This window comes from Zalophus californianus, chromosome 9 (assembly GCF_009762305.2).
Source record: "Zalophus californianus isolate mZalCal1 chromosome 9, mZalCal1.pri.v2, whole genome shotgun sequence".
Taxonomy (NCBI): domain Eukaryota; kingdom Metazoa; phylum Chordata; class Mammalia; order Carnivora; family Otariidae; genus Zalophus; species Zalophus californianus.
In genome coordinates, this window is record NC_045603.1 from 62,086,846 (window position 1) to 62,099,398 (window position 12,553).

The 12,553-nt window shown below is 47.6% G+C and overlaps 1 protein-coding gene across 4 annotated transcripts in view; it reads right to left on the bottom strand.

Moving 5' to 3' along the window:
- Window positions 1-12,553, bottom strand: part of SCN8A (sodium voltage-gated channel alpha subunit 8) — a 179,503-nt gene that overhangs the window by 24,653 nt on the left and 142,297 nt on the right. For all 4 annotated transcript variants that reach the window (XM_027593503.2, XM_027593501.2, XM_027593505.1 and 1 more), the window contains exons 16-20: window positions 11,941-12,297; window positions 8,608-9,078; window positions 7,942-8,059; window positions 7,271-7,425; window positions 4,032-4,205 (exon numbers count right to left, since the gene is read on the bottom strand). In XM_027593503.2, the coding sequence (XP_027449304.1) occupies window positions 4,032-4,205; window positions 7,271-7,425; window positions 7,942-8,059; window positions 8,608-9,078; window positions 11,941-12,297 (1,275 nt within the window). The remainder of the gene's footprint in view (window positions 1-4,031; window positions 4,206-7,270; window positions 7,426-7,941; window positions 8,060-8,607; window positions 9,079-11,940; window positions 12,298-12,553) is intronic.

Here is a 12,553-nt window from a genome sequence, read left to right on the forward strand (position 1 = left end):
AGGTTAAGATGTTCCCATCAATCATTCTTAAGTTCCCTCTACTGGAAAGTGGTGGTTACCGATCTGTTTGGCCTAAATTGATGTTTTAAAGCAAAATTAGAGGAGAAAAAAAGGAAACAACCTGCAACTCAGTTTCATTTGTTGCTTTTTATCTCTAGCTGAGGGCTTTAATTCTTTGATTCTGTATCTCTGAACTGTATAAAACGTTTTAAAAAATAATTTCTTTTCTTTTTACAATGAAGCAGCAGGACTGACAGGAGGTAGAAGTGGAATGTCCATGACCTAGTAAGGGAAAGGAATGAGCAGGCTCAAGGATTTCAATTTTTTAAAAGGGGTGTGGACCTTTATCCATGCATGGACTCATAATCCATCAGTGTAGGTATCTTCCCTGCAGTCCTAGGCAGTATTCAAAGCAAATCTGGAATTAAAGCCTGCCCTATTTACTCATGTTCTTTGAAGAGTACATGCTTCAGAGTTCAATTTTTGTGAAACAAGGGCCTCAAAAGCTTTATCTGGAACACAGTAGCCCAACCAATCATTTTCCCTCCATTCATCATTACCAGGAAGAATCTACATGGAGGTGTTTTTGCCTAATATTGCCAAGTGCAGCCAACTCTTAACACCAAATAATCTATAATTGCCAGATTCTTAGTGAGACCTCAATAGGTACACCTGAAGGTGAGCTATCCCATCCTAAGTGCCTGAGTTCAAAATACCCGAGTGAACCTCAACCTGAGAAACTATGCCAGGTAAAGACCGCAAAACACTAAGCTTTGAGGGGCGATGGGCCCCATGCACGACGGGCCCCACACATGGCAGGGAGACCCAGCTCTTCGGGGGGCCCAGGGGTGGTTAATCTGATAACGGAGAGGCCTGAGGTGGGAAGAAGGATGGAGGTACAGATGCCGATCCTGAGGCTGGCTCTAAATGGTGCCAAGATAATGTGCGGCTCAGCGGATCAATCCAGCCAAGATCTCCCAAGGCAGGGTCAGCAAGGGTCCTATGTCTGTTATTCCTTAGCAGCTGAGGGTGCTCTGATAATCCTGAGCCCCCATGTTAAACTTTCACTGGAGGTAACCAAATCATTGCTGAAAGTACACTTTAAGGAAAGAATCAAACCTGGAAAAAAGAAAGGAGTTGGGAAGTAAAAATTCAGGGTATCAGTGGCTACAGGAATGGAAAAAAAGGGAGACACTGGGTGGGCTTTTTCCAAATGATGTGAACATTTTCAAATGGAGAATGTCTGTAATAGTCTGAATTCAGGATGTGTGGTCTCTGAAAGTTCCCGTCCTTGGAACTGATACGCTGGCTAACCTCCGGATATGATGGGATAAATTTCCCTAGGGGAAAGATGACAATAGTCTTCTACAGGACAAGATCTCCAGTGCAGCCAAGAACCTGAGCAAAATGAAACATTGTCTCTGGGAATTACCTGCCTTGTAACCAAAGAGAATTAACCTTGGAAGTTGTTGGGATAATCCATGTGATTGTAAAAAGTCCTCTTAGCAGCTTTAAGGGACAACACAAAGGAATGAGAATCCATCAGGGAAACAAACATGGTGATGAAAAACAGATTTGGACATCTAGTCACTGGGGGATGAGATGGGAAGAAGGGAGCCTCTCAGAGATAGTGCTAAAGTAGGACCTAAAATTTACACCTGCTGGATGTTCTAGAATGTCAAAGGCACAAGACAGCAAAAACTGTGATGGCTCCAGCTGTGCAGGTGTCAACTGAGCCTGCTTCTCCATTCACAACTCAGGGTGGCAAACGGTGCAGCCACATTGCGGACTGGGGCTGCTCCCACTTAGCGCATGCTGCTTTGGACTGTGATTATTTGTATACATGTCTCATCTTTCCAGGCCCTTCGAGGGAACCGTCCATGTCTTCTGTTCTCTGTATCTCCCACAACTCCTGGCAGGAGGCTTGGCATGTTGTGGGTGCTCAATAGACATGATACAAAATGCACTGTTGTGTCCAAGAGAAGTCAGTGGATGGGAGGGTCCCGGGAGAGCCCTGTTCCCAGAATGCTGGATTACCGCAAGGCTGGGGTCAGGCCCGAGTGGTCCTGCAAGCTGGTGTGAGCGCCAGGGGCCATGCCTGCCTGCCCCACATGACTCCCTACAGCTTCTGGGACAGCTCTACACAGAGAATGGTATTTGATTTCTACTTGTTGACTAATAACTGGTACAGAGGTGTTCTTAGGAACCACTGTCAGGTCTCAAGGCAATGTAAGAATCCAGCAACTCCCTCAAGCTGGGGAATTTATGGATTACTGTTGGCCACATGTCTGTCTCATACTTTCTTTTTTCTTTTTAAAGATTTTATTTATTTATTTGACAGAGAGAGACAGCGAGAGAGGGAACACAAGCAGGGGGAGTGGGAGAGGGAGAAGCAGGCTTCCCGCTGAGCAGGGAGCCCGATGCGGGGCTTGATCCCAGGACCCTGGGATCATGACCTGAGCTGAAGACAGATGCTTAATGACTGAGCCACCCAGGCGCCCCTGTCTCATACTTTCTATTTCTCTGCCACCCAGTATGAAAAGTGATAGAAATGTTTGCTAAATAAATGGTGATGTGCAGGACGGTCAATGCTTTTATCAGCTGATGTGGGTACCAGGTGGTCCTGTTCTGTGGTAAGAGAGCAGGCCCAGGGTCCGTTTAGTTCTCTGGGCCATCTCCCAAGCCCATTTCTTAATTCTCAGAGCTCGGGCTTTCCGTCTGCGGGAGGTAGAGTCCTTCCGTCAGAAGGTACTAGTGGTAGTTGCTGAAGGGAGTGCTGAAACCTCTTGCTAGGGCGGCCTCATGTTGGTGCCCTCTGAGGCAGTACCTGTTTGGTTCACTTTAAGGGCAGAGGGTGACTTTCACCTCATCTGGCATCTTCTAAAGGCCTGATTTCTGAAAAGGGAATGCAAATAGGAGCAGAGCAAGAGCTCCTGGAAGGAGTCATTAACCACGGAAGTCGGAAGTCGCAGACACTGTATAGGAACAGGAATGCATTTATAGAGCAGAGATCACTGGTGCGGAGTGCTGGGCTCCTGTCATTTGACAGAGGCTTCCATGCTGTTCTGTTCGGGATCCCAGAGGCACGCTCTAGGTAGTTTACTATACAGCTGAGGAAATATATATTCTATATGTACCCACCCAACCTCCAAACATTCCATTTGCTCGGTACTTAGCGCTCAGCAGGAAGTGAATTCTCCGTAGGCCCTGGTCCTGAAATTCCCATTCACCCTTTCTTTCAAATGCTGATTTGGCTAGAAGAAAAGAGCTTTAGTGATTACACAGAATCAGAAGCACTCAACACAGTTAGAAAAGCCAACAAGGAACAAGGGCTGGTGGGGTGAGCAACAGTTACAGATGATGCGGCTTAAACCCTGAAAAATAACACAGGAGGTGATGGCCGGCAAGCTTTGCAGATGATCAGAGGCCACCAAGCCTTGGAGATGGTCTTGGAATCTGGAGGAAGAAAGGATTCTCTTAAGTGTGATCACCACTGCGGAAATGGCAATGTGTGGGAAGGGGGGCGGTTATTTTGGTGTGAACGCCACCTCCTCTGGAGAGACTGACTTGTTCAGAGGAGTCTGGTACGGAGCCTTTAGTTGGTGAAGTGTCCAGAGGAACGGTCAGCAGAAAGCCTACCGAGATCCGCCCTCCGACCTGGACCCCAGCAGCACCCACGTCATCCTCACCCCTCTCCGGGCACCAGAAAGAGGACAGCCTGCTGGTATGGGGCAAGAACCTTCTTGTTCCCAGCCTAATAACGAGGGGCGCTGGCACCAATGTTTGCTCTCCCCGTTCCTAATCCCTGACTCTTCTAAGCCGAACCACCAGAGCACAGAGCCGGCTGGTCAGTCCCTGGAGCAAATGTAGGGCCTCTCAGAGCACTGAGTGCTCCGAGCTTTACCCAAAACTACACCTCCATCTTGTCCGACACCCTGGGTCCCCAGGCAACTCTGGCCGTTGGAGGAAGGAACATCCCTGCTTTTGTTTTGCTACCAGAAGGGGTGGGGAGTAGAAAGCGGGACACGTACAGCCACAATGAGGAAGTCCAGCCAGCACCAGGCGTTGGTGAAGAACTTGACGAAGCCGTAGGCTGTCCACTTGAGCAACATCTCCAGGATGAAGATGTAGGTGAAGACCTTGTCAGCGTATTCCAGGATGGTACGGATGGTCTTTCTCTGCTCGATGTAGATGTCCTCGAAGGCCTGGAAGAGAAGCAGTGGCTGCCTACCGAGCCTGAAGGCAGGCAAGCAAGGCTGGAAGGCCCCCCTCCCCGCGGCAGCTCCTCCCCCTGCGGCGGACCTAGCCTCGGATTCCTGTCTCTCTCACCCTACCCCCCTGCCTCACGTGGCTTCTTAGAAAAAGTCTTACTGAGATACAATCCACATACCATGCAATTCCGCGGTTGAAAAGCTCTCAGTATATTCAGAGTTGTGCATCCATCACACAATCAAGTTTAGAATATCTTCATCCACCCCAAAAAGAAACCCCACGCCTTCTAGCTGCCACCCTCTAGCCTCCCTGTCTCCTACGAGTCCCAGGCAACCAATATGCTATTTTCTCTCTTCATGTGAAGGGAATCAGATGATCTGTGGTCCCTGGTGACTGACTTCTCTCCCTGCGCACCGTTTTCCAAGTTCGTCCATGCTGCAGCCCACATCAGTGCTGCATTTCTCTTGACTGCTGAATAAGACTCCAATGTATGGCTGTACCGCAGTCTGTTTACCTTCCTCACTGACGGACACTTGTGTGCCTATGTTCTGGCTATTGTGAACAGCGCTGCCACGAGCATTCACGCATCCTTTTTTATGTGGACATGTCTTCATTTCTCTAGGGTATAATACCAAGGAGCGGAACTGCCGGCTCACATGGTAACTGTAGGCTTCAGTTTTTGAGGTACTGCCAAACAGCTCCCCAAAATGGCAGCACCATTCTACATTTCCTCCGGCAGCGTATGAGGGTTCCAGGTTCTCTGTGTCCTTGCCAACACTCTATATGTTTATACGGTAACATCTTTTCTCCCTTCAGCCCCTGATGCCACAGATTTCAGGGGGAGGGTCACAGGACTGGGAGATGCTCAGGTGAAGAAAATCTTAGTCCGACTTTCTGTCTCTGGAATTCCTGAATGAGGTCACTCCCTAACACAAAGGTATGAGCATTCCCATGACTGGAGTGGTGGGCTGCGGAGGGAGAGGAGGGGGTCCCGCAGCGTGAGAGAAAACTACAGGTGGAACAAAAGTCCTGTGTCCTGCAATGGGAGGTCCTCCTCCGGACAGTTCTGGAAGGAAGGACAGAATCGGGCTGCCTGCAGATACATTTTCAACACGGGGCACATGGACATCAGGGGCTCCAGTTCCATTACTGGGCAGCTGGGGAGAGGTCATAGGTCCATAGTCCTTCTCAGGGGTCTTTTGTACAAATAAACCCCCTCTGCTCAGTGAAAAACTCAACAGCTTCCACGTCAAGTTTCCCCTTACCTCCCTTTGCAGAGATTCACTCTGTCACCCGATACATGTGAGATGCCCCAGACTGAGCTTCCCGTCACTGGTGGCTCTACCCCCTCTCTCTGAAGTCCCGTCATAACCCCATTCTTGCCTTCTCTCAGACATTTTAGCTATGGCTTCACTTTGCTATTCTTTTTTTTTTTTTTTTGAGAGAGAGAGTGAGAGAGTGGAGAGTGGGGGTGAGGGTCAGAGGGAGAGAGAGACTCTCCATCAGACTCCCTGCTGAGCCCAGTGCAGGGCTTGATCCGACAACCCTGAGATCATGACCTGAGGCGAAATCGAGAGTTGGGTGCTTAACCAACTGAGCCACCCAGGCGCCCCTTCACTTTGCTGTTTTTAGGTCTCAAGCCTACTAATTGCACAGGGTCTCCATGTACTGAGCCAAGTACCCCCTGTTTTACTCATCTACAATAAAGAAAAACTGTCAAAGGTGAGCAGTAAAGAAAGTTCAAAACTTCTGTTTCACTGCTGCTTTTATTTTTTGTGGAGATGAGAAAGAGAAGAGTCAGATGAGGTGTGTTCTCTTAATTCTGGGTTTCTGTTTACTAGATTGGAGGAAGAGCGATGTCGACAGTCACAAAATACCTTTCTCCTGGCACTGGCCTGAGTCTCACGGGCAGAGACCGTGCTGTCATCTCAGGCCTGCACAGCACCTCAGCCAGCACTGAGGGAAGGGCTGTGGAGGCAATAAATGCCCAGAGCAGGCAGGGCAGTGGGACCCCTGCCTTGCTCAGGTCCAGGCTACCAAGCCACCCCTCAGGCCTCCTGCATTTGTCCTGCTGCATTCCTGCATAATCCCTGCTTCCCACCCCCCACTCCCCACCAGCTCTTCTTTGCCACCTACGGCCTCCATTTCAGCTTCTCTTATTCTCCTACCTCATCAGTCGAAGCGAAACTTCTCAAGTCACTGTTGGGATCTTTAACACTAAATTTGGGGCTTCTTTCTTGCTATTTTCTGCATCCAGATTAGGCTTTGCTTCTATCCCTACACAAATGTGCCCGCCTTCTTTGAAAGCATTTTAAAATTCTGTATTCTTCAGCTTTCCCTTAACTCAAACAAGGAAAATGTGCAGCATCTCTAAGTCCCTCCTATCCTCAAATCTATCCAACTGGGGAACAGCTCCCTCACCCCTGACCCTGTCCAGGTCTCCCCAGTTACAAGCCAGCTAAAATGAAAGCAAATGCTCAGATAATTAGTTCCAGCAGGGAAGGAGCCTGCGTGTTCAGTGCCCCCCCTGTGCCTCACACTCATCAGTGATAAGCACTTAGAATATGAACAACCTTTACACGAGAGGCCTGGCTCTTTAAGTATTTGCCAATGCCATGGGTTCTCCAAACCAGTTAGGGTGTGAGGGGAGATGGCGTAGGCGAACCCAACCTCCCTCCCATATGGGGCAAGTGAAAAGTAAAGAACAAGGTATTTGGGGTATTAGGCGAGAAAGGGAAGTTCATTTTAGGAAGTTGCTTAGGATGGGGCAAACTAAGCAGTGAAGATAATTAATTTGTGCTCTCATCCTGATTGAAAGGGGGTCTTGGACGTGAGAAGGATCATGCTGAGTGTAAAGAAGATCAAGATGTGGCTAAGTGGATTCTAATCCTAAAGGCTCAAAACAACTGGCCAAAGCACTTTGGCAGGCCATTATCCTTGGGACCACAGCCATCTGTGCTCTCAGAGAAACTGGGCTTGGGCCCCATCTGGTCTCTCCCACTAGTTCCTACAAAGCCTTCCCCAGCCCATCCCTCCCCATCCTTTCCCCTGGACTCACCAGGGCACCACTGCTGAGCAGAATCATGAAAATGATGAAGGTCTCAAACCAATTGTGCTCCACGATGAGGAAGCAGGTCTTCCTCAGGATCCACCAGGACTTGCCTAGCCCTTCTTCGATGTTGACCTGGCAGCACTTAAATCGCTGGACACAACCTGGCACCAGTGGGAGAGGCAGGTCAGACGGTGGAGCGTGCCTGCCCAGACCTGCCCTTGTGGGCTCTCAGGCCCCACCAGGTGCTGCCCCACCACACAGCCGGGAGTACAGTGGCTGAATCAGAATGTCTGACTCCGACGCGGACGGTGGCAGGGCTGGGGCTATACTGCAAGGCTACCAGGGCATGGCCTCTGCAGTTAGGAAGATGTCCTCTAAAGAAGCAGTGAGAGGGAGGAGAAAAGGGTAGCCAGGAGGCTGACACAGCCATGACAGAACAGGCCTTGCTAGCGGTTTTTGGCCTGAGGCCAAGAGAAAATGGACAAAGAAATGTTTGCGAATATAGGTAGGAACCAAACAAGGGAAACAATATCAACTTCCCTCAAAATGCGGAGGTGGGGAACAAAGCTCCTGAAGATGGCCACGGAGCACCCACCCTCAGCCAACCACTGACCCCGGCAGAAATCCGCGAGCAGTGCCAGGGCCACAGGCCCACCCTTGTCCTTGCCCCCTTGCACCTTCTGTGAAGCAGGCGTCTGGATCCAAGTATTCCTCTGGCTGTTCCACGGGGACTTCTTCTACTTCGGGTTTGATATCGATGGTGCTTCCTTCAGAGGAGCTAGTATCATCCAGTTTCTAGATTTGCAAAGAAAAGGGAGCTCAACCAACTCTGGAGCGATACTTCCACTCCATACTGACAGTTCTACTTCGGGCATGGACGAGGGACCAGCTGTAATTCTTTGCAATTCTTATTATAAACTCATCATCATCCGGTTCCGGAGGGGCAAACAATTACCAGAGGGCCCTCAAAACTTCTGTCAAGACTGAGTAGAACACACTGAAGTCTGCTCCCAGATGAGTGATCCACCCTCCACAAAACGTGGCTACTGGTGGGTCTCAGTGCTACAGCTGACAGATTAATGGCAGGGAAGTTCTGGAGGGTTTGCTCCAGCCTCTGACTGAGATGATCCAGCAGCAATGGAGACAGATCTAGGACCATCTCAGGAAACTAGGTCACCCAGGGAAGGTCTAGAATGACAATGGGTATTAGGGTTGGTTCTCAAACCTAGCTGGCTATTCCACAAGCTCTCTACCAAGCCCATAGCTGAACCAGTCTCGGGAGCTGACAGGGCCCTGTTTGTTCCCACACAGAATCGAGGTTGGGTTCTAGACTGGGACCTTACATCTTTGCTGCCTTCAGGATCTGACTCGCTGCTAACATCCTCTGTGTTGAGGTTCTCAAAATCAGACTCTCCGACAGCAATGGGCACCCGCACAGTCAAGTTGGGATTGTTGATGAAGGACATGTGGTCCTCATCAATGATATACTTCTCCACACTGCTGCCAATGCCACTGGTTGTGCCATTGCCATTCTTCTGGAAGTCACCATTCCGGTGGATGTCTGCACCAGTGTGGTTGGCGATGCAGTTGGCCTTCTTTTCATATAGCTCGTCCAGAGGCTTCACTTCATCGGCCTCACGCTGCTTAAAGTGGGCCTGCATGAAGGCGTGCACTTTCAGTTTGGCCCAAGCCACCCCCTTCTTGATTCGGATGACTGAGATTTGTAGGTTGTTCATTTCTCCATCATCGTCCGTGGCTGCCAGGTTGTCTGCACTGAAGGAGCTCAGAAGCAAGGCCAGAAACAGATTCAGCACCTGTACCAGTGGCATTAGGAGAAAGGAGAAGGAATGTAGACGGTATTAAGTAAAGTCTGCCACTAAACTAGGATTAAAACTGGAAGCCCACAGACTTATGTGACAGGCACAAGAGTTTCTATTGCAATAAACATAGTGGTGCATATATCTTTCCTAATTAGTGTTTCTGTTTTCTTTGGGAAGATACCCAGTAATGGAATTACTGGATCATATGGTAGTTCTATTTTTAACTTTTTGAGGAATCTCCATACTCTTTTCCACCAAGGGGGCAGTTTGTTTGGTTTTGGTTGTAATACAAGGTTAGCACCTCTTTTCTTGGTTCTCTTAGAGTTTGACATACATATATATGTACCCCCAAATATATTACTTTTCTTATAATCAGAAAAAATAAAAACTGTATCCATCTTGGGAAACAATTCCCCCTCAAACCGAAGAAAAAGATGGACACGGCTTATTGGGAGGACTGAAGAAGGGACAGATGCCATGTATTCACGGGCAGTGGACGTCTTGGAGAACCCACATGAGAAAAACAACTAGGCTTGGAGAGCCATGAGTTCCTACAACAAATCAAGAAAGGAGAATTGAAATACAGCTCATGTCATCTGAAGAATTAATTTCCTTTGTTTTCCTAACATTTATAAAATAAAACAGCTTAACAAGACAGTGATGGTGACTGTTGTGTTCTGTTGTATATCTAAGTGTCCAGCCATCAGATGCAAGCTTTATTTATTTATGTTTTAATAGCCTATTTTACCACATTGGACATTAAGATTAACTTATTTGTATTAAGACTTACTTTACAAATTGGGAGAGGTGTTCACTTCTTGATTTACACCTGGCCCTTACTTTGTCACACTTCTGAAGAAGAGCAAGCGATACATTTTGGGTGGAGATAATAGTATGGGTAGAGTGGGAGGGATGGAAACAATAAATGAACTCTATGTATGCAAATTATTCGGGCCATTTGTAGAATTACAAAGGAATATGGTTGGTAAAATGGGGGTGAGTTGGAGGGGGCTTTGAAGGCCAGGCTGAGGGATTTGAATTTTATTTAATTGGATTCACTATTGGTCTTTGAGTAAAGGAATAACAGATGATGGAGATTTGAGAAACTCATCCCTACCAGCTACGTACAGTTAGAGCTGTTACTTGCATGAGTTAATAAGGGTCTGGATTAGGCTACTGTAATCTCAAACCATATAGCATGCCTGAAAATCTCCTGGTGGGGGGAGTTGCATGAAAAAATACTATTTCCTTGGCCTCACCTTTAAGATTTGATTCAGTAGATCTGGCATAGGGCCTGGGACAGCCTTTTTTAATGAGTGAAACTTGGATGGCTGTGATCTTCAGACCACACTTTTAAAAATACTGGATGGGTTACAGGAATGGAAAGGATGGGGAAAATCTTAGAAATACTATGAAGATGTATGAAAGGCATCAGACAATTTACTGGGAAGGGAGAGAAGAGAGTCAGAAGAGATTTATAGTCACAGATTCCTAGAGACTAGGTGGGCAGAAGGACAGAGCAAAGGGGAACCGGGAAAGGTGTCATCAGAAGCAGAAATAAAGTCATGTGCTCAGGCGTCTGTAGAGTCATGGGGAGTGGATGTGGAGACAAGTGAGGAGAATGGAGAAAGGGGGGTGAGGTCGGGGCTGGGAAATGTGGATCCCACTATGTACCAGGAGGCAAAGCTGCATTCACTGAAGAAGTGGGAAGGCCAGCGGGAATAGGACTGAGGGAAGGATGGTCGGGCATGGAGAAAGGGAGGGATTACAGAAACAGTCACGGTGTCTATTTTTACAGATCATAGGAAAGAATTAGGGTGGCACGGCTGGTTCAGAGGCTGGTGAGCTGGAACTCTCTCCTGGCATGCTTCTCTATGGCACAAAAAGGAGGAAAACTGCTCTGGATGAGCTGACAGGGGGTTATCTGGGTTTGCTTTCTTCCAGCCCCCCTTGCTCTAGACTTGCAAGTTGGATTGGGCCTGACCTGAAAGACAAGTACTTCTTAAACTTTAGTGTGCATGTCAATCACCTGGGGGTCCTGTTAAAAATGCAGATTCTGATTCAGTAGTTCTGGGGTGAGGCCCAAGATTCTGCATTTCTAACATACTCTAAAGTGATCTCATTGCTGCTAGTCCTCTGACCACACTTTGAGAAACATGGCGTCAAAATCTCTGTTGGTGAATATTCTATATACAGAGGCAGAAGACAGCAGGCTGACAGATCAGAGTAAAGCAAAAAAGTGATTAGCCATTTATACAAGTTAGATAAAACCCTCCGTCGATTTAGATCAGTGGTTCTAAATGGAGGGCAATTTTGCCTCATAGGGGACAGCTGGCAACATCTGGAGACATTTTTGGTTGTCACCTATTAGGGTTGGGGGGGCATTACTGCCCAGTAAAAGGTAGAGGTCAGGAATGCTGCTAAACATCCTACAACACATATTATAATCCTACAACAAAAAATTATCTAACCCAAAGTGCCAACAGTGTCAAGGTTGAGAAATTCTAATTAAATGAAGGAAACTTCTGTAGTAGAAAGAGCATAGATTTTGTAGTCTAGGATCTAATACATGCCCTGACATTTACCAGTTGACTGACTTCAGGAAGGTCACTTAACTTTGCTGAGTTTTGTTTCCATAACTATGAAAAAGGGCTGACAGGCTGTGGGGCTTATGACTCAGCAGGCCTCTGCAAAGAGCAGTCTCCTCTCCCTCATTTGTACCGTAGGGTTCTTGAGCCAAGAAAGACTAAAACCCAGCACAGACATGGAGCTAGTTGGCCCAAGCCCATTGGGAATCTGGGTCAAGGGTAAGATGTTCTGGGCAAAGAAGGAAAAGTTGTACAAGTTAGTACTAACCACCAAGTTGCCAATAACCATGACCATCATGAAGACAATGAGGCACATGGCCTGGCCTGCCACTTCCATGCAGTCCCACATGGTCTCGATCCACTCCCCGCACAGCACTCGAAAGACAATGAGGAAGGAATGGAAAAAGTCATTCATGTGCCAGCGAGGGAGTTCACAGTCCTGGTTGATCTTGCAGACACACTCTTTGTAGCTCTTTCCAAAGAGTTGCATTCCTACCACGGCAAAGATAAAGACAATAATGGCCAGCACCAGGGTCAGGTTGCCCAGGGCACCCACTGAATTTCCAATAATCTTGATCAGCATGTTCAGGGTGGGCCAGGATTTGGCCAATTTGAAGACTCGGAGCTAAGGGAAAAAAAAACAAAACAAAAATCAAATGATACTCAATCCATTTTCTTCCACATGGCTAAAATAAAAATATGTAAAATTAGTGAGATCAGCTTAAATTTATTGAGCACCTTTGGAAAGTTCCCAGGACTTTCTGTCTTAGACTAAAATGGGAGAATGTGAGGCATAGACAGGGAAAATGGATTAGTTTCACAGTAAGTGAAAGACTTAAACTAGGAACCAAGAACATTGCCTCTAGCCCCCTGTATTAGTC